Consider the following 22,127-nt stretch of genomic DNA (forward strand, 5'->3'; position numbering starts at 1 on the left):
CATTGTCATCATTATGATGATTATTTCCTTTAAATTTTTTTAAAATTTTTGAATATTCATTGATTTATTTATTTGAGAGTCAGAATTACAGAGGGAGACCAAGAGACAGACAGAGAGATCCTCCATCTGCTGGTTCATTCCCCAAACTGCTACAACAGCCAGGTCTAGGCCAGGCCGAAGCCAGGAGCCAGGAGCCAGGAGCTTCATCCAGGTCTCCCACATGGGTGCTGGGGTTCAAGAACTTGGACCATCTTGTACTGTTTTCCCAGGCACAATAGCAGGGAGCTGGATTGGAAGTGGAGCAGCCGGGACTAGAACTGGCGCCCATATGGCATGCCGGCGCTGCAGGCCAGGGCTTTAACCCCCTCAACCACAGTTCCAGCCCCAATTATTCCCTTTAGTGTAAATCTTTTTCTTTCTTTAAAGATTTATTTATTTATTTGAAAGGCAGAGTTATGGAGAAGCAGAGGCAGAGAGAGAGGTCTTCCATCCTCTGGTTCATTCCCCAATTGGCCTCAATGGCCAGAGCTGCACTGATCTGAATCCAGGAGCCAGGAGCTTCCTCCAGGTCTCCTATGTGGAGGAAGTCCCAAGGACTTGCATCTGCTGCTGCTTTCCCAGGCCATAGCAGAAAGCTGGATTGGAAGTGGAGCAGCCGGGACTAGAACTGGCGCCCATATGGCATGCCGGCGCTGCAGGCCAGGGCTTTAACCCCCTCAACCACAGTTCCAGCCCCAATTATTCCCTTTAGTGTAAATCTTTTTCTTTCTTTAAAGATTTATTTATTTATTTGAAAGGCAGAGTTATGGAGAAGCAGAGGCAGAGAGAGAGGTCTTCCATCCTCTGGTTCATTCCCCAATTGGCCTCAATGGCCAGAGCTGCACTGATCTGAATCCAGGAGCCAGGAGCTTCCTCCAGGTCTCCTATGTGGAGGAAGTCCCAAGGACTTGGGCCATCTGCTGCTGCTTTCCCAGGCCATAGCAGAAAGCTGGATGGGAAGTGGAGCAGCCGGGACTTGAACTGGTGCCCATATGGGATGTCGGCACTGCAGGCAGTGGCTTTACCCGCTATGCCACAGAACAAGTGTAAATCTTTAATAATAAACACGCTGTTTTAAATATCTTTGTTATTAATAGTTTCGTGTATAGGCATTTGTACTTTTTAGGTAATAGTTACGGGGAGAGAGAAATTGTGGAAGCACCTATACTATGCTTGACACAGAATAATTGTATAAATAAGTGAACTAAAGTGCTTCAAGTATGATGCTACTTACTGTTATATTAGTAGCATCTTACCTGGGATAAAAAAGGATAATTAGAAGATGGGACTTTTTTGAGTATTTTTCTTTATTCAGTTGACTTTTCAGATACTATTTTGGTTGTAAGACGGTTATTATCTTCCCTGAGGTGGAAGTGGATAAAATACTCTTTTTGTAGGTACAACTTTAAGAAAATAGAGAAACTAAGAAAATCTAGTTAAGCCAGATACTATAACAAATGTACTTATTTGCTAAATATCTGAAGAAATTGCTCTTGCTTCAGTTAAAATTTTTTCTTGCAGTTCATTTCTGTGTGATGTGACCATGAAATCAGTGGATGGAAAGGAATTTCCTTGTCATAAGTGTGTTCTTTGTGCTAGACTTGGTAGGTACCCAATTTGTTAGTTGATTTATTTGCTTTATTATTGTTTTACTATTCTTACTATACTTCATCTTTTTCTTTCAGAATATTTTCATAGCATGCTGAGTAGCTCATGGATTGAGGTAAGATTTTTTTTTGTTAAGGGAAAGGGTTTATTGGAGAAAACCCAGCAGGCCGGAGGGAAGGGGCGAGGAAGGAAAAAGAGGCAGAAGGAGAGCGTAAGAGAGAGACAGAGAGAGATAGACCGAGAGATCTAGGAGACGGAGGGAGAGAGAAGTGAGAGAGAGGAGAGGAGCAGACAGCTGAGAGAGAGAAGAGGAGTGACAGAGAGCCACGTGTTCAGGAATAGGTCCTTTTAAAACTTTGCCAGAGGGCAGGCAGGGAAGTAGGAGCAGCGAATCCCATTAGGTTGGGGGCGGAGCTTTACACCAGTGGCTGGGCCCCTTGGCCGCCTGGCTTCTAGCAATGGCGGTGAGGGCTAGAGCCTAGGATGGTGTCAGGGTGTAGGAGGTAAGATGTTAATAGAAAACACTTAGACTGGTGACTACACTTTGTACTTTTGAAATTAGAACTTAATATTTTAGTTTACTTTTTCATTTGTATTGAACTTTATGGTAAAGGCTGCTGGAAATAGCATTATTTAGAATTTAAAATTGTTGCTAAAAAGCTGCAAAATTTTCTCATTATTTAGAAATGTTCTGGGAATTCCAGTGTGTTTCTTGCTTTCTGAATTTTTCTTTGTCTTTCATGTTGTGTTTTGAAAGTGTGTATATATATATATATGTATATATATTTCATTTTAGCTTTTTAAAACAAATTTTAAGTTCTTCTATATTTAATGTGATTTCTTATTTGATATTTTTCATACCAATAACCTAAATTAGAATATGATAATATTTTATTTAATTATTTACTTTTTTTATCTTACTTAGGCCTCCAGTTGTGCAGCTCTGGAAATGCCAATACATTCTGACATACTGAAAGTTATTTTGGACTACCTCTATACTGATGAAGCAGTGGTGGTTAAAGGTATTAATAACAGGACATTTTAGCTGTATCATGTATAATGAGAGAAGGATAAAATTAATATGAATCTTAGTTTCTACTCTGCGTAAGCTGTCAACAGAGGCTTAAGTTAGAATAAATGATTGCTGACAGTGAGGGAGCAGAGAAAGAAATTTTCATCACTCATGAAAACAAACCCTTTAAGAATTATATTTAATAGCTGATTCAGCAGTTCCATTTCCTACTACTTTTTCAGTTGACATGAATGATCAAAAAAGAAGTTTTAGAAAATATTCTTCACAAGTTCTTTCTTACCTTTATTTCCCTGCCTTGTGATAACCTATCAGAAGCAAAAGAGATAGACTAAGAATTGAACCAAAATTTATAAAGAGTGCATTTGTAAACTTTGTCAAGCAAGATACCATGTTTCAGTTAGTAGGTGTCTTTCTTTAGTCATTGGTGTGTGCTATTGGCTGTTCTGTGGTATTCATTTTTTCTTTTACATGCGGAGTTAGACAGTGAGAGAGAGAGACAGAGAGAAAGATCTTCCTTCCGTTGGTTCACCCCCAAATGGCTGCTACGGGCCGGCGCTGCGCCGATCCGAAGCCAGGAGCCAGGTGCTTCCTCCTGGTCTCCCATGTGGGTGTAGGGCCCAAGCACTTGGGCCATCCTCCACTGCCTCCCCAGGCCACAGCAAAGAGCTGGACTGGAAGAGCAGCAACTGGGACCGAACTGGCACCCCAACTGGGACTAGAACCTGGAGTGCCGGCGCCGCAGGCAGAGGATTAGCCTAGTGAGCCGTGGCGCCGGCCTGTTCTGTGATATTCGTTTAACCTTTGGTTTTTTAAACCTCTGCTGTATGTTGGGGACAAAAAAATGAAGACTTTATTTTCAGGAAACCTACAATCTAGTGGAGAAAACAAACATAAGTAAACAAGCATAAATCAGCATAATCCTGTAAAAGATAGATACATACACTATTGTGTATCAGGTTGAAGAAGAGCCTTTTTATTCCTAATTTTGAATGTTTTTATCATGAAGAAGGATGGGATATTGTTAAATACTTTTCTGTATATTTTGTGATGATCATGACTTTTTTTGTCTCATTCTATTTTTGTATATTACATTTGCTGATTTTCCTATGTTGACTCATCCTTTAATTCCAGGACTATTTCACTTGGTTATATGTAATTCCTTTTCATGTGACTGAACTCACTTTGTTAGCATATTGTTGAGGATTTTTGCATCTCTAAATATAAGGGATATTGTCTTAGCTTTCCTTTATGTCTTTGTCTGGTTTATTAGCAGGATAATACTGGCTTTATTGAATGAGTAGGAAAGTGTTACTCATCTTCTTCTTTTTTTTTTTTTGACAGGCAGAGTGGATAGTGAGAGAGAGAGACAGAGAGAAAGGTCTTCCTTTTTGCCGTTGGTTCACTCTCCAATGGCCACCATGGCTGGCGCGCTGCGGCCAGCGCACCACGCTGATCTGAAGGCAAGAGCCAGGTACTTCTGGTCTACCATGGGGTGCAGGACCCAAGCACTTGGGCCATCCTCCACTGCCTTCCCTGGCCACAGCAGATAGCTGGCCTGGAAGAGGGGCAACCGGGAAAGAATCCGGCACCCCGACCGGGACTGGAACCTGTGTGCCGGCGCCGCTAGGTGGAAGATTAGCCTATTGAGCCGCGGCGCCAGCTTCATCTTCTATTTTTTGAAGAGTTTGCAAATAATTGCTGTTTTTAATTTTTTAAGATTTATTTATTTATTTGAAAGGCAGAATTACAGAGAGTGAGAGAGAGAGAGAGAGAGAGAGAAAGAGGGATGGTGAGAGATCTTTCATCCCCTGGTTCGCTCCTCAAATTGATGCAATTGCTGAAGCTGGGCTGATCCAAAGCCAGGAGCCAGGAGCTTCCTCTAGGACTCCCACTTGAATGTAGGCATCCAAAGCCTTAGGCCATCTTCCACTGCTTTCTCAGGCACAATAGCCGGGAGCTGGGTCAGAAGTGGAGCAGCTGGACTCAAACTGGTGCCCATGTGGGATGCCACCATTGCGGATGATGGCTTAACCTGCTGTGCCATAGTGCTGGCACTGCTTCTGGGGTCTCTTTCAAGAAGTCTTTGTCTATGCCAATTCCTGCAGAGTTTCCTCAAAGTTCTATAGAAATTTGATGCTATTGGGTCAAAGATTTAAGTCTTTGATCCATTTTGAATTGATCTTTGTATACTTTGTAAGATAGGAGTTTTATTTCCTACTTCGCATGTGGAGATCCAGTTTTCCCAGTGCTATTTGTTGAAGAGACTGTCCTTACTCCAGGGATTGATTTCAGCTCCTTTGTCAAAGATAAATTGTTTGTAGATGTGTGGATTTATTTGTGAAGTTTCTATTCTGTTCCATTGGTCTACATGTCTGTTTTTGTGTCATTACCAGGCTTTTTTGATTATAATTGCACTGTAGTATTGTGATACCTCTGGCTTTGTTTTTGTTGTATAAGATTGCTTTAGCTATTTGAGCTCTCTGTAATACAATATGAATTTTAGCATCATTTTTTCTAGATCTTAGAAGAATGTTGTTGGTATTTTAATTATATCACATTGAATGTGTAAACTGCTTTGAATAGTATGGACATTTTGGTGATATTGATTCTTCAAATCCATGAACATGAAAGATTTTTCCATTTTTTTGTGTCTTATGTTTCTTCAATATTTTATAATTTTCATTGTAGAGACCTTTGACATCCTTGGTTAAGTTTATTCCAAGGTATTTAATTTTTTTCGTAGCTATAGTGCATGGGATTGATCTTAGACGTTATTTCTCAAACATGGCATTGCCTGTGTATACAAAGGCTCTTGATTTTTTATGTTAATTTTATATCCTGCCAGTTTACCAGACTTTTTTATGAGTTTCAATAGCCTCTCAGTGGAGTCTTTTGGATCCCCTATATATTGAATCGTGCCATCTGTAAATAAGGATAGTTTGATTTCCTCCTTTCCAATTTGTATACCTTTGATTTCTTTTTCTTGCCTAATGGCTCTGGCTAGAACTTCCAGGACTATATTGAATAGCAGTGGTGAGAGTGGGCATCCTTGACTGGTTCCAGTTCTTAATGGGAATGCTTCCAGCTTTTTTGCATTCAATAAGTTGCAGGCTGTGGGTTTGTCATAAATAGCTTTGATTGTCTTGAGGTATGTTCCTTCTACACTCTATTTACTTAAGGTTTTCATCATGCAAGGATGTTGTATTTTATCAGATGCTTTCTCTGCTTCAGTTGAGATAATAATATGATTTTTGTTCTTCAATTTGTTAATGTAATGTACCACATTGATTGATTTGCAAATGTTGAACCATCCTTGCATACAGGGATAAATTCTACTTGGTTCAGGTAAATGATCTTTCTGATGTTCGGTTAGATTCGATTAGCTAGTATTTTGTTGAGGATTTTGCATCCATATTCCTCAGAGATATTGGTTGTAGTTCTCTTTCTCTGTTGTATCTTTTTCTGGTTTAGGAATTAAGGTGGTTCTGACTTTATAGAAGTAGTTTGAGAGGATTTTTTTCTTTTCAGTTGTTTTGGATAGCTTGAGAAGAATTGGAATTAGTTCTTCTTTAAATGTCTGATAGAATTAAGCAGTGAAACCATCAGGTCCTGGGCTTTTCTTTGTTGGGAGGGTCTTTATTACTGATTCAGTCTACATCTTGTTTATTGTTCTGTTTAGAGTTTAAGTGTCTTCATGGCTTAATTTTGGTAGATTGTATGTGTCCAGGAATCTCTCTATTTCTTCTAGGTTTTCCAGTTTGTGGGCATTCAGCTCTTTGTAGTAATTCCTCATGATTCCTCTTATTTCTGTGATATCTGTTACATTTCTTTTCTTTTTCATCTCTGATTTTATTGAATTGGTTCTTTATCAATTTTGTTTATTTATTTTTCAAAAAACCAGCTCTTCATTTCACTAATTATTTTTGCTTTAATTTTGTTTATTTATTCTCTAATTTTAGTTATTTCCTTCCTCCTACTAATTTTGGGTTTGGTTTGTTGTTTTTCTAGGGCCTTGAGATGTATTGATAGCTCATTTATTTTGTACTTTACAATTTCATCATGTAGACACTGATAGCTATAAACTTTCCTCTTAACACTGCTTTTGTGTATCCTCTAAGTTTTGATTTGATGCATTGTCATCCTCATTTGCTTCTAGAAATCTTTGATTTCTCTTTTGATTTCTTGTATGACCCATTGTTCATTTAGAAGCATGTTATTCAGTCTTATGTGTTTGCCTATGATCTAGAGATTTTTGAATTGTTGATTTCCAGCTTTATTTCATTGTGATCGGAGGAGATACATGGTATGATCTCTAATTTTTTTGAATGTCTGAGACTTGATTTGTAGCCAACATGTGGTTTATCCTAGAGAAAGTTCCATGCACTGATGAGAGGAATGTGTGTTCTTCAGGTGTGGGACGAAAAGTTCTGTATATATCAGTTAGGTCCATTTGGTCCATGGTGTCAATTAACTCTGTTGTTTCTTTGTTGATTTTCTATCTAGTTGATCTGTCCACTGATGAAGTTAGATGTTGAAGTCCCCCATTACTATTGTATTGGAGTCTGTGTCTCCCTTTAGGTCCATTAACATTTCTTTTAAATAGCCAGGTGCCCTGTAATTGGGTGCATAAACTTTTTTTTTTTTTTTTTGACAGGCAGAGTGGATAGTGTGAGAGAGAGAGACAGAGAGAAAGGTCTTCCTTTGCCGTTGGTTCACCCTCCAATGGCCGCCGCGGCCGGTGCGCTGCGGCTGGCACCCCGCGCTGATCCGATGGCAGGAGCCAGGTGCTTCTCCTGGTCTCCCATGTGGGTGCAGGGCCCAAGCACTTGGGCCATCCATAGCAGAGAGCTGGCCTGGAAGAGGGGCAACTGGGACAGAATCCGGCGCCCTGATTGGGATTAGAACCCGGTGTGCCGGTACCACAAGGCTGAGGATTAGCCTGTTGAGCCATGGCGCCGGCCGCATAAACATTTTTCACAGTCACATCTTGTTGAATTGATCTCTTTTTTTTTTTTTCTTATTTTATTTTAATTAGCATCTGAGACTGGGGAGTGGAAGGGGTAGGAGGGACTTGGGGAGCAGGTGGGAGGTGCTGTTTCACCTTCCATGGCTTCCTGGTGGAAATACGGAGTGGGGAAGAGCGATCTGGGAGAAACTATGGGCAGGGTGGCACGCTCCCATGAAGGGGCCAACTTCTCAGACCAAAGTAGCTGTGGCCCCAGGCAGAGGAGCGACTTGGGATGTGAGCTAAGGCAGGTTCCTTCCTCCAGGAGACATGGCTGGGCAGGGGCTGTGCAGTGCCCATACCCCTCATCAGTTTTTGTGGGCCCTGAGGCAGGGACAGTGCTGGTCAATGACCTCTGTTAGCAGCTTGAGCTGGGATGCCCTGGGAGAGGCAGCAGGGAGCTCCTCATGTGAGGAGCTTCACAGACAGGCATATCTGAACGTCACAGAGGAAGATGTTCATGAGGTCACGGCCCACCTCCTGTGCAATCTGGGAGATTACCTGGCCCTTCTGACCAATCAGGATCCTCTGCAGGCAGGTCAAAGAGAGGGACACAGTCATGTTGGCAGGGTTCCATGTTGAGGGTGGGGAGGAACCCCCTCCCTAACACAGTCTTGGTCCTTCCCCTAAGCCTGGCTGCACTTACCACATGAGACTCTTTTTTTTTTTTTTTTTTTGACAGGCAGAGTGGACAGTGAGAGAGAGAGACAGAGAGAGAAAGGTCTTCCTTTGCCGTTGGTTCACCCTCCAATGGCCGCCGCTGCAGCCGGCGCACCGCGCTGATCCTGGCAGGAGCCAGGAGCCAGGTGCTTTTCCTGGTCTCCCATGGGGTGCAGGGCCCAAGCACCTGGGCCATCCTCCACTGCACTCCCTGGCCATAGCAGAGAGCTGGCCTGGAAGAGGGGCAACCGGGACAGAATCCGGCGCCCCAACCGGGACTAGAACCCGGTGTGCCGGCGCCGCAAGGTGGAGGATTAGCCTATTGAGCCACGGCGCCGGCTGCCACATGAGACTCTTTAGGCACCAGAAGTTTCTGTAGAATCACCAGTTCCCCACTTGGTCCTTCCTCCCACACCACTGTCTTCTGCACAGGGAGACATCATGACAATCAGCCCATCCCCTTGCCTCTCTGGTACCAAGCTGTACTGCTCTGGGTGTATGCCTGGCACAGAGGCCCACAGATCCCTTCCCTCTGCCTGCACCTGCTGCACATTGTAGGGCACCTCCTGGGGCAGGTACTCCAGGAGCTTCGCTCGGATGACGTTGGCACAGATCACTTAAGCAGTACCTCCTGGCAAAGACTCAGCCCGGGCCTTGGGAGTTCCACAGCAGAGTCCTCACCAGCCAGACACCTGAAGAGATCTGAATTGATCTCTTAATCATTACATAGTGCCATTCTTTATCTCTTTTAACAGTTTTTGTGTTAAAGTCTATTTGGCTGATTTTAGGATGGCTAAACCTGTCCTCTTTTGCTTTCTGTTAGCATGGAATATCTTTTTCCGTCCTTTCACTTTCAGTCTGCTGGTATCTTTGTTGGTGAGTTGTGTTTCATATATAGTGAATAGATGGGTCTTGTTTTTTAATCCTTTCAGCCAATCTGTATCTTTCAAGTGGAGAGTTTAGGCCATTGACATTCAGATTTACTATTGATAAGTAACAACTTGGCCCTGCCATTTTTCCATAAATATTCCTATTGACTAGTATGGGTTTCCTTTGTACTTTTACTGGGATATTTTCTGCCTTCATATTCTTTCATGATGATGACTATCTTTCTGTGTTTTCATGTGTAGCAAATCCCTAAGTATCTTTTGTAAGGCTGGATGAGTGGTAACAAATTCTTTCAATTTATGTTTGTTATGGAAGATATTTTTTTCACCTTCTTTCATAAATGAGAGCTTTTCAGGGTATGGTATTTTGGGGTTGACAGTTTTTTTTCTCTTAAGACTTGAGCCATGTCTTGCTATTTTCTCCTAGCCTGTAGAGTTTCTGCTAAAAAGTCAGCTATGAATCTAAATGGAGATCCTCTAAAAGTAATCTGGCGTTACTCTTGTGCTCATTTTAGAATCTTTTCTTTATGTTCTACTTGGAAAGTTTGACTGCAGTGTGTCATATTGTAGATCTTTCTGCTCATGTCTATTAGGGGTTCTTTGTGCTACTTATACTTGAATGTCCCATTCTTTCTCCAAATTAGGGAATTTTTCTTTAATTATTTTACCACAAAGGCCTTCTAGTTCCTTTTGTCTTTCCACACCTTCAGGAACTCCTAAGACCTGTATTTTGGGTCATTTAATAGTATCCCAGAAATCTTCAACACTGTTTTTAATTTTTCTAACTTTTCTAATACTTTTTTTTTTAGTCTGACTGTAAAATTTTCAATTTGTCTTCTAACTCAGATATTCTTTCTTCTGCCTCATCAAGGCTGTTGTTAAGGTTTTCCACTGTATTATTTATTTGATCTATTTCAGTCTTCATTTCTAATATTTCATTTTGATTTCTCTTTAAAATCTTAATCATAGGAAGAATTTTATTCATGTCATGTATTTATTTCTTTAATTCGTGGATTTGCTTCTCATTGTTTCTAAATAATCCTATGATTAGTCTTTTGAATTCTTTTTAGGCATTTTATCAATGTCTTCATCTTCATGTTCTAATATTGGAATATTGTTGTGTTTCTTTTGCGTGGTCATGTTATTTTCCTTATTCTTGTTTCTTGAATTTCTGCATTTATTTTTAGGCATTTGTAGAGATACTTGTTTGTTTTTTCCTCTGATGGCTTTTATCTTTGAACTATGCCTCTGTGGCTTAGTGGAATGTGTGCGCTTTCAGGGAATAGTCAGAGGTATATGGTGCGTTTGGCCAAGGAGCTGTGGTCAGTGCTCTGTAGAGTGGGGCGAGCATCCTTGTTGACACCCAAGTTGGACGTGGGAGCTCTCCTCTTGTTAACAGAAGGGGTGGGGGTATGGTGAACTCTGTTGTTGTGATCACACCCTCGCCTTCTCTCCTCCAATGTGATCAGATCCCACGTGATAGCCCCCAGTGAGTGCAGTACTCATACATGCTGCTATATGTACCACACAAAGGATCTGCAGAGTCTGCACTGTGAGCATGATCCTACTGCAGTGACCCACTGTAGGCAACCAGGGAGCTCCAAGCATTTGGAGCCTCTCACAGAGATTGTCCAGAGACCCAGCTCCACCCTGTGCCCTCTCATGAAGCCACAGAGTCACCACAGTCTCAGCACAGAAGGCTTCCACAGTCACAGGGAGCAGAGGATCTGCTCTGCCCTGCCAGCCTGTCCAGTCCACAGAGAGACAGACTGTCTCAGAGCTAGCTGCCTGTGGGTGCTCTGCCTAGGTGGCTTGTGAGCCTGTGGTATGTTGGGAGCCTTGAGTTCCCTCACAATCTTACGAGGGTGCCCAGCCTCCTGTCAGTCCTTACAGCCAGACCCAAAGTCAATGAGGAACACAGATTTCTCTCTGCTAGTCTCTGGATCACACGCATACAAGATCCGTTGGCCAAATGTTGCCTTCTCCTCACCACTTGCAGCAGAGCTGCTGCTGTCAGTACGGAGAAGATGGCATCTTGTCTCAGCCAGTTGCTGTGCACATGCATAAGGGCTTCCGTGGCTGCTGCGTATATGCAAAATGGCACCTGTCCTCTCAGTCAGTTGCTGTGGGCTGTTTTGGGGAGGATGGAGTGAGAGAAACGTGCCCCCCCTTTTTTAACTGGGTCCACAGGTACCCTCTTTTCCTTTGCCTTGGGACTTTCGGTCAGACTCATACCGCACTCTCCCTTCAGCTATATCACCAGTGGCACGGGTGCTGCAGTATGATCTCAACTCAGTCTCCAAAGCTGGTGCTTTCTCCGGCTCTCGGCTGCTGGAGTTGTATGGTGGTCTGTGTTCATGTTACATGTCTGCACCTTCCACACAGGTCCGTGGCGTTCCTCCTCCTTCCGTAGAATTTCCACTGTGGTTTTCTGTTTATTCTCCCCTGAGAATGTATTCCTATATATGTACTTCCTTTTTACTTTTATTATTTATCCCTAGCATATTCATCCATCTTGGAATCTCTTTTTGTTTTCTTTTTTCTTAAACTCTTCCCTACCTGTCTTCCATGTTGTCATTTTGTTTTTGGTTTGTTTTCATTTCTATTTTTGTTGTTATTTTAGCAGCAGCTAAGGGGCTTCCTTTGAGACCATTAGTAACTCTGAGAGCCAGGAAGTTGAATTTTAACTTCAGGAACTTCTAAAAAATTTTTTTAAAGTATTTATAAATAATGTATTTTGTTTTAAATAAGAAAGCCTGAGAGCTTACCTGTGAATCTACGTATTGTGTGTCTGTGTGTGTGTGTGTGTGTGTATAGATACTGAGATTTGACTGTTCCCTGTAATTACTAGTTTCAGAAATATGTATATTTGTGTAGATACTGAAATTTGACTTCCCCTTTCCTTATTTGAGAAACATTTCAAAATAGATTATAAACAAATCAGGCATTCTAGAAAGAAGCCTTCAAGACTGAAATGGTCACCTTATGTTGGGCATTTGGTGGTTTCAGTGTGAGCCAAAGCATTTTTTTTTTTCAGATTTTTATGTAAAAGAGAAATATTTTGACATATTTACTGTTTATCATAGTTACTATTCCAACATTTAAAAAGTCATCATAATTCTGTGTTTCTAATGTGTTTATTACTTTAAACTTTCTTCCTGGGTATAATTTTACAAAGTAATGCCTTGATGCTATTATTTTTTTATCTTTTTTTTTAGAATCTCAAAATGTGGATTTTATTTGTCGTGTTCTTGTGGTAGCTGATCAGCTTCTCATAACTCGATTGAAAGAAATTTGTGAAGTGGCATTAACTGAGAAACGTGAGTTTTTTAAATTAATTAATTAATTAATTTGAAAGAGTTATACAGAGGAGAGGCAGAGAGAGAGAGAGAGAGAAAGAGAGAGAGGTCTTCCATCTGCTGGTTCACTGTAATTGGCTGAAACGTCCAGAACTGCGCAGATCCAAAGCCAGGAGCCAGGAGCTTCTTCTGGGTCTCCCACGCAGGTGCAAGGGCCCAAGTATTTGAACCATCTATCACTGCTTTCCCAGGCCATAGCAGAGAGCTGGATTGGAAGTGGAGCAGCCGGGACTCGAACCAGCACCCATATGGGATGCTGGCACTGTAGGTGGCAGCTTTACCCACTATGCCAGAATGCTGGCCCCATGAGTATTTTTAAATTAGAGTGTTAGTGTTTTTTCAGGTTGATTCAGGATTAATGTGCTTTATGGACTTTATGATGTCATTATGGTAAACTACACCATTATTTTTTTGTATCACATAAAGTGTCAAAACTTTTAAATTGTGACATGCCATCGTTTGTAAGGATATACTTTATCTTGTAAATATGTGAAAATGCGTGTATCTTAGACTTGACATATAATGTTAATTTATACTGAAATGTCATGAAATCTTGAATTATTTGAATGGTGTCAAATTTATGGTATTTTTAAGTGCAAGAATTTGTGAGTTTTTTTTACCTTTGCCATGATCTTTCATGTAACTTTCCAGCTATCCATTTCTTATGGTTTGCTTCAGTTTTTATGTAATTCTTTCATTAATATCTCAGCAAACCACATTTTTTTCTCAGACTTTTCTCTGTTCATTATTTCACTTAATTGCATGACTCTTTTCCTGAACATTTAACTTTGAAATCCAAAGTTATTTTTTGTTACATGCTGCTTATACCCAATATTTTTTGGGTGTTGAAACTGATTCATTTTAACTTTGTTGGTCAAATTTCCCTTACCTTTGGATTCTCATTTTGACTGTATTAGTTCTGACCACTGTTTGCCATTCTGTCTGTGTGGTATCACAGTAATTTTTAAATGATGTTTCTACTTTCTATAGGAAGTAGTTATGCCTTTTTCTAGTTTAGATATTTTTTAATTGCCTACTCTAGAATAAAGGTTAAATTTCCTTAAGCTGACATGAGTTTTTTTCATTTTCCTTAATCTGACAAGAGTTTTTTCATTTTCTAATTTTATATTTGTTCTACTTCATTGCTAACTCAGGAAGTGTCAAGGGAGTGCCTATCAAAATTTTCTAATTTGTATTTGCTAGGATTTTTTTTTAGCTCTGGCATCTTACTTACACACTCTTGAGCATTAAGGATATCTTCTTCTTAGTTAGCCAAAGAGAAATAATAGCCCTGATTTCCTTTTAGGTAAGGAAAGAAAAAATATTCAAAAATATATTAAAGGACACAGCATCTAATATACAATGCATGGTGATATTTTTCACTTGTTCAATTGGCATTGCTGACGTACTTTGGGTATTTTGGATCTTTGCTGCACAATTTTCTGTATTTATGAACTCCTAAATCTTTCTAGAAGCTAGCAATTAAATGATTCCACAAAAATCTATTCTTTAATTATTGGACAGTGTGTAGATCCTTGCCCAATGGAAGATTTTGTATGATCCAATTTTATTTCTGCAAAATGTGAGATGCCTTCATCATTATGTGAAATTTTATGTTAGAAGTGAGACAGACCATTATTGACTATAGTTGCAGCTTTTGACAAAGTTACAGGAGAGAAAGAAAAAAGAAATGGAATAAGCCAAGAGTAGAAAAGATTCATGTTCCTCTATTGGCTGGAACTCACAGTAGAAAGTAAGAACAAAAGTAAAGGGGTTTGGGAAACTATAGTTACATGCTCTGTGTACAAGATATTCTGAGCAGAACGTTTCATATATAAAGTTACTGGGATTGCAACTAAATTCAGACTCTTGCACAGTATATCAGTTTCTGTATTATCATGAATTATATGCTATGAGTTAAATGTACTTAATTTTCCAAGTGTATTTATTTGTGCATGTGTGTGTCCAAATAAATTCTGATAGGTTATTTAACCAGTTTTACCAGTTTCTTTTAGTTTTAAGAAACATTGTTTTTAGTTTTGCTATGTGCTATATAAGTGAAAAGGCAAGTTATTCATGAATTGAAGTAAAAATATTCAAAAATTGTTTGGTAGAAGATTATCAGTTTTATATGTGTGATTTTAGGTGATATTAATACACTTTTTGTTGTGCCTAAAATTTCTGTATATGTAAGCTTACTTTGTTTAAACACTCTTTTGAACTTAATTTGTTGAGTTGGGATGGAAAATGAATTCTATATCCCAGTAAATTAGTTTTGTCAAGAAAATACTTAATTTTTCTTGTTCCAAATGTTTAATCTTGCAATTTTAGAAATAACTATATTCATTTACTCTACTACTGTGTCTTCATCTAATTTTGCAAATCTTTTTTTTTCCTTTATAGTTACCCTTAAAAATGCTGCTATGCTACTGGAATTTGCAGCAATGTATAATGCTGAACAATTGAAGCTATCTTGTTTACAGTTTATAGGATTGAATATGGCAGCTTTACTTGAAGCAAGGTAGGTAGTATGCCTGTATTACATGACTTTTGCAAAAATGTTTAGTAGCAGATATGTTAGTAATTTAAAAGTGAATTATAAGGTTTACCTAGATGGAAAGAATTTGATAATAAGATTTATGAGTTATAGATGTTTAGGATTTGAGGGATCCTAGACACTTTTCAATGTAGCAGTGCTTTTTTTAACGAAAAAAGTATACATTTAATTATTTTCTTTTTTATTTAAGGTATATAAGTTTCATCTATTTCATATATACAGATTTAGGAACAAAGTGGGCTTCCCCTCCCTTCTGTCCACATTCCAATCCCACCCCTTTTGGATTTCCATTCTTAATTTTTACAATGATCTATTATCAGTTTACTTAGTGATCTTATAGTTAGCCCTACTCTAAGTGGAGGGGTTAAGCAAATAGTATAAAGAGAAAGAAAACAAAACAAAATAAAACTAAAGTTTATTCCTCAGTGGAAGACACAGGGGCTATAAACAATCATTGATTCTCCAACTGACTATTTCACTCAAATACATTACATTTCAGGTATGCTATTAGTTCTGTCAGATCCGGGAAAATATGATATTTGTCTTTTTGGGACTAGCTTATTTCACTAAGTATAATGGCTTCCAGTTGCGACAATCTTCTTGCAAAAGACGGGATTTTTTTTTTTTTTTACAGCTTAGTAGTACTTCATAGTATATATACCATAATTTTTTATCCAGTCAGTAGTTGATGAACATCTGGTTGATTCCATATCTTAGTTATTGTGAATTGTGCTGCAGTGAACATGGGAGTACAGGTATCTCTTTCTGTCTCTCTTTTTTTTTTTTTTACGATTTATTTATTTATTTGAAAGTCAGAGTTACACAGAGAGAGGAGAGGCAGAGAGAGAGGTTTTCCATCCACTGGTTCACTCCCCAATTGACTGCAGTGGCCAGAGCTGAGCCGATCTGAAGCCATGAGCCAAGAGCTTCTTCCAGGTCTCTCAAGAAGGTGCAGGGACCCCAAGGACTTGGGCCATCCTCTATTGCTTTCCCAGGCCATAAGCAGAGAGCTGGGTTGGAAGTGGAGCAGCCGGGTCTTGAACCAGCACCCACATGGGATGCCAGTGCTTCAGGCCAGGGTGTTAACCCGCTGTGCCGCAGCTCCAGCCCCCAGATGTCTCTTTCATGTACTGTTCTTTTTTGGTTTGGGTAAGTTCCCAGGAGTTGGATGACTAGATCGTATGGTAGATCTATATTCAGTTTTCTGAGTTATCTCCATACTGTCTTCCACGGTAGTTGTACCAGTTCACATTCCTACCAGCAGTGGAGAAGAGTACCTTTTTCCCCACATCCTCTCATTTGTTGTTTGTTGATTTCAGTATGCTAGCCATTCTAACTGGAGTGAGGTGGAACCTCCTTGTGGTTTTGATTTGCATTTCCTTGAAGGCTGTGAACCTGAGCATTTTTTGCAAGTGTCTGTTGGCCAATTGAATTTCCTCTCTTGAGAAATGCCTGTTTAAGTCTTTTGCCCATTTTTTTTTATTGGGTTGTTTATTTTGTTGTTGTTGAATTTCTTGAGCTCTTTATATATTCTGAATGTTAACCCTTTATCAGTTGCACAGTTTGCAAATATATTATCCCATTCTGACAGCTGCCTCTTCATTTTGCTGAGTGTTTCTTTTGTGGTGCAGAAGCTTCTCAGCTTGATGTAATCCCCCATTTGTCAATTTTGGCATTGCCTGTGTCTAGGGGTCTTTGCCAAGAAGTCACTGCCTATGCCAATGCCTTGTTGAGTTTCCTCCATGTTCTCTAATAATTTGATAGCATTGGGTTTAGATTTAGGTTCTTGATCCATTTTGAGTGGATTTTTGTGTAGGATGTAAGGTCAGTATCTAATGACATTCTTTGCACATCTAGAGAAAACAATGCCAAAATTCATATGGAAACACAAGAGACCCTAAATAGCTAAAGCAATCTTATATAACAAAAATAAAGCTGGAGGCATCACAATACCTGATTTCAAGACATACTACAGGGCAGTTAACAATCAAAACAGCCTGGTACTGGCACAAAAACAGACTTATAGACCAATGGAATAGAATAGAAACTCCAGAAATCAACCCATGCATCTACAGCCAACTTATATTTGATAAAGGAGCTAAAATCAATCTGTGGAGCAGAGGCAGTCTCTTTAACAAATGATGCTGGAAAAACTGGATCTCCACATGTAGAAGTATACATTTATTTTTTAATATAAGGTCAAGATATTACTTCAATCATTATAAAATAATGGTGAGAAAAATGAGACTAGTTTGGTGAACAAAGGAATTTGGGATTAGAGTTCTTGGTGTGAATTTGTAATTTAAGTTTTGATTATCCAGTTTATTTCTGTACTGTGTTTTAATAGTAGTAATAATAGTGCTTTGTGGTTTACTATGTGTTAATGTTCTAAAAATGGTATAAAGATTAATGCAGTTTATTTTTATGAAAACTTTGTAAAGTAGATTCTACTAATACCCTTTATTAAAACTTTGTAAAGTAGATTCTACTAATTTCTTGTAGATAGAAAACTTCTTTTTGTTTGTCAAAGAACTAAGAAAATCTTCATCTATATAGTAATAGTTTTTCAATGGCTCACTTTCAAATTTAGGTTGATCTTGAATTAAACTAATTTCAAAGCACATAAAATAGTCTTATTGTATTTTGGAGATAAATTACTAACAACTTAATGGTTGTCAGGGTTCATTTAGAGAAAATGCTTTTGCAGTTTAAGACTTCATTATTTTATGAAAAAATGCTTTTAAATGTAAATCAGTACTATGAGAATTATACAATGTCATTTTAAAGTGCCTGAGATATCTTAGTGTCAGAATCTGCTAAACTAAATTTCATTGTTGAGATTGCTTTAGTAGTTCTGTTCATACCAGTTTTATTACTCTGCATTGCCAAGTTAAACTCATTCACTTATTCAGATAAGAATCAATCAAATATTAAAAAACACATCAACTCTACAATAAGATATTGGAAAATGATGCATCACAATACTGTTGTTTAGCTAGTCATTATATTTTGGTTAGTTTGTCAATTGAGTCATTTAAGGGTAGCAGCTGCCATTGTAGTGTTTTTACTTGTACCGTTTTGCATGAATAGATATGTATAACTTGAATTAAAGCAAATGTTTCACAAACTTAACCACTTTTAATCAGTTATGTGTTTGCTAGAGGTATAAATAACATGTGTAGAGATGTTAGGAAAAGATGCCTGCACTAAAATTTACTTAGCATCACAAGTTAATGTATTAATTGTCTCCCAGTGTTTAAAACTGGTATGGTACACATTTGAATGTGTAAGTTGTTTTGAATTAATTGTAGAAATAGTTTAAGATATATGTATTAGGATGTATACTTCGATTTGAGTTTTCACTGAAATCTTGAAGTATCTCTTTGGAAACTTGAGAGATCCTTAAAGTCTATCCTGAGTTCAGCTGCTCTAGTCTTAAGTCTTATTGTACACATTAAGCTGCTAAGGCCTAGAGAAGTAATGTGTTCAGTGATATACATGTAATTTGTAGCAATGATAATTTTATGTAGAATCAAGTATCTGGATATTTGTGCCATTGTTCTGTGAGTATAGTACTGCTTCTGTAGTTAAAGATGGTAATTTCTGGAAAATGAAGGTTGGAAAATTTGTACCTTTTATTTCATTATGATGGAAAAGATCCTTTGTACTCTTATTTATGAGTTGCCGAGTTTTATTCAAGATATTTTTCTGATATGTTTGCTATTTACTTGAAACATAAAAAGAGAATGTTATATCTTATTTTTTTAGGTCTCTTGATGTTTTAAGTGAGGATGTCTTAAAGGATCTTTCTGCGTTCTACCGAAAAATGGTACGTTTTTGGTTTTTACAGTGGACATAATATTACCATCTAAAGCAACATATTTAGATATGACTTCTGAATGGAATAGTTTCCTAATAAATTCTAAATATATATATAGAATTTTTTTAAAAAATTATTTCTTTATTTGAAAGGCATAGTTACAAAGAGGCAGGGGCAGAGAGAGAGAGAGAGGAGAGAGGAGAGAGATCTTCTGTCCACTGGTTCACTTCCCAAATGGTTGCAATGGCCAGAACTGAAGCCAGGAGCCAAGAGCTTCTTCCTGCTCTCCCACATCAGTGCAGGGACCCAAGGACTTGGACCATTTTCTGCTGCTTTCCCAGGCGCATTAGCAGGGAACTGGGTTGGAAGTGGAGCAGCTGGGATTCTAATGAGTGCCCATATGGGATGCCAGCACTGCAGGTGATGGCTTAACCTGCTATGTGAGGACTTAGGATTTCGTTTAGGTCTCATAAACATGATAATACATGTTGAAGGTATTTAATGATAAAATTAATATCTATTTAAATTTGTTTACTGACATTTACTGAGAAAGTCTTTCATTATTTACTACATTAGGACAGTATAAAAACAAAGTGACAATTTTAAGTTTTTTTTTTACTGTTTTGTAGAAAAAAACGTAATGATTTAAACATTTGATTGAATTCATTATGCATTCTAGACTTTTTCTACTTCATATAACCACATACTAAAACAAATGGTATATTTTATCTATTTAAAAATGTTTACAAATTTTATTCTTTAAAAATGACATCTTTAATTCTATAGATTCCAGCAATGGATAGAAGAATCATTACACCATATCAAGATGGCCCAGATATTAGCTGTTTGGAAGTAGAAGATGGAGATATTTTTTTGAAAGAAGAAATAAATGTGGAACAAAATTATTCGTAAGCTCTGTTTTGTTTGTTTTTTGTTTTCCTGCTTTCATTCCTTCTTTCTCTTTGCCTCACTTTAATTTGGATACTTGACGCCTTTGTTTTGATAGTGAAAGAAAAAATGAAATTTTGACAGAAGTGTTCTATTCATTAAGTTTGGTATAATACATATTAAGTATATAGTTAATATTTTGCAATCTATCAAATTTAAAATGTAAATATAAAAAGAATGTAGTCTTCAGGTTAAACATGTTGGGTTAAATAAGTGTATTTGCATTGTTGCCTCCCCCAGATTTGTAGAGATTATTTTAAAGAAATTTAGGGAGGCATATTACATTAGAGCAGAGAGAACAAGAAAGGCGCAAACAGCAGTCAAGAAATGATAACAGCTTTGGACATTGGGAAAGTGATTGCCCAGTGCTATTGACTTAGAAGAGCAAAGATAAAACAGTTCCGGAACTGCTTGAGAATTAGGGATATTGGGTTTATTAAGGCTAGGGTCAGTGCTTTGATTGAAGGAGCATTAGCTTTTTTTTTTTTCACAATGGAAAATTAGGGTTTTTTTTAATATTATTTATTATTTTATTTATTTGAAAGACAGAGTTACAGAGAGAGAGGGAGAGGGAGAGGTCTTCCATTCTGCTGGTTCATTCCCCAAATGACTGCAACAGCCAGAGCTGAGCTCATCTGAAGCCAGGAGCCAGGAGCTTCTTTCAGGTGTCTGACACAGGTGCCGGGGCCCAAGGAGTTGGGCCATCCTCTCCTGCTTTCCCAGGCATAGCAGAGAGCTGAATCAGAAGTGGAGCAGCCGGGATTTGAACCAGTGTCCATATGGGATGCTAACGTCACAGGCTGGGGCTTTAACCTGCTGTGCCACAGCGCAGGCCCTGAGCATTAGCTCTTGATCTTGTCCACAACTCCATTCAACCAAGTGATTGCTCCTTCTTTGTTCCAGCAAGATTAGACTTTACTTTTTGATATATTTTCCTCTGTACCTTCTTGTTCATGACTTTTGTTAGAATAAGTAATAATGTCTAACTGAGGTCCAGTGAATTTAATTTGTTTTAGGGCCACATACATAAGTGTGACTAGAGTGTACATATCCTTATTTGGTTTCTATTTGACCAAAATGCTATGTTCTGTCGATTTCCAAAGTTCTACCATTTCATTTCTAACTTAATTCATTTTCCAAATAAGTCACTTTATGTTTGTTTTTTTCCTAGGGAAACTATGTTCAAGAAGGCAAAAACAAAAGCTAAAAAGAAGCCACGTAAGCGTTCAGATAGTTCTGGAGGTTATAACCTTTCAGATATTATTCAGAGTCCACCTGCTACAGGTTAGTGGAAAGTATTTTAGCAAATATTTCCAGTTCTAATCCTTCCTTGATATCGCTATTCATTATCTAATTCATTTAATGTGTATTAAATATTTTGATGTGCCATAAGCAGGGACCACTGAAATAGATATAGTCTGTATAGAGGCTTCAGGAAATGATGGTGTATTAATGTGAATATTCCAATTAGAAGACTTTCTTGCCCTGGGAGCACAAAAGAGCCCTCCCAACTAGGCTGAGGTCAGGGAAGGCCTCCTAGGGGAAAGTGATGTCTAAACTGGATCTTGAAGTATGAAGTTAAATTAACAAAGTAGCAGATGGATATACTATGCAAAGGGGGCAATATGTTCCCAAGCATGGAGACAATAGAATGAGCTGCATATTTTGTGTGCATATAGTTCAGCAAGGCTAAGCCACATGGATGTATGCAGGTAAGAAATAGATTGGGTCACATTTTAGAGGATTTTATTTTCCAAATAAAGAATTTGGATTTTATTTGACAGGCTATGGGTGGCTCTTGATGAGATTTTGAAACAAGGTACAACTGGATTAGATTTATGTTTTATAGAGACCACTCTGTACAGTGGGATAGAGCATAGAAGATTGGAGGTGGTCAAGTCATGAGAAAAATCCCATTATGTAGATTCAATTCAAATATGTCAGTGCTCTAAGCAAGGTACTATTTGTGTCTGTAAGAAGGTTATAATCTAATAGTAGAATATAACATATTTTATATCTAGACCATATGTGAGTCTTTTTTATTTATTTATTTTTTGAAATAATACTCTGAGCTAGCACATAGCTAATCTTTTTTTTTTTTTTTTTAAGATTTATTTGAAAGAAAGAGTTACAGAGAGAGAGAGAGAAAGGTCTTCCATCCACTGGTTCACTCCTCAAATGACCAAAGCTAAGAGCTAGGAGCTTCTTCCA

At 38.4% G+C, this 22,127-nt stretch overlaps 1 protein-coding gene across 2 annotated transcripts in view; it reads left to right on the forward strand.

Moving 5' to 3' along the window:
- The window catches only part of IBTK (inhibitor of Bruton tyrosine kinase), a 94,130-nt gene that overhangs the window by 34,603 nt on the left and 37,400 nt on the right, over positions 1-22,127 (forward strand). For both annotated transcript variants that reach the window (XM_008263147.4, XM_002714548.5), the window contains exons 14-21: positions 1,561-1,643; positions 1,725-1,762; positions 2,573-2,669; positions 12,451-12,552; positions 14,995-15,112; positions 18,917-18,977; positions 19,755-19,876; positions 21,088-21,200. In XM_008263147.4, the coding sequence (XP_008261369.1) occupies positions 1,561-1,643; positions 1,725-1,762; positions 2,573-2,669; positions 12,451-12,552; positions 14,995-15,112; positions 18,917-18,977; positions 19,755-19,876; positions 21,088-21,200 (734 nt within the window). The remainder of the gene's footprint in view (positions 1-1,560; positions 1,644-1,724; positions 1,763-2,572; positions 2,670-12,450; positions 12,553-14,994; positions 15,113-18,916; positions 18,978-19,754; positions 19,877-21,087; positions 21,201-22,127) is intronic.

This window comes from Oryctolagus cuniculus, chromosome 5 (genome assembly GCF_964237555.1).
Source record: "Oryctolagus cuniculus chromosome 5, mOryCun1.1, whole genome shotgun sequence".
NCBI classification, from domain to species: domain Eukaryota; kingdom Metazoa; phylum Chordata; class Mammalia; order Lagomorpha; family Leporidae; genus Oryctolagus; species Oryctolagus cuniculus.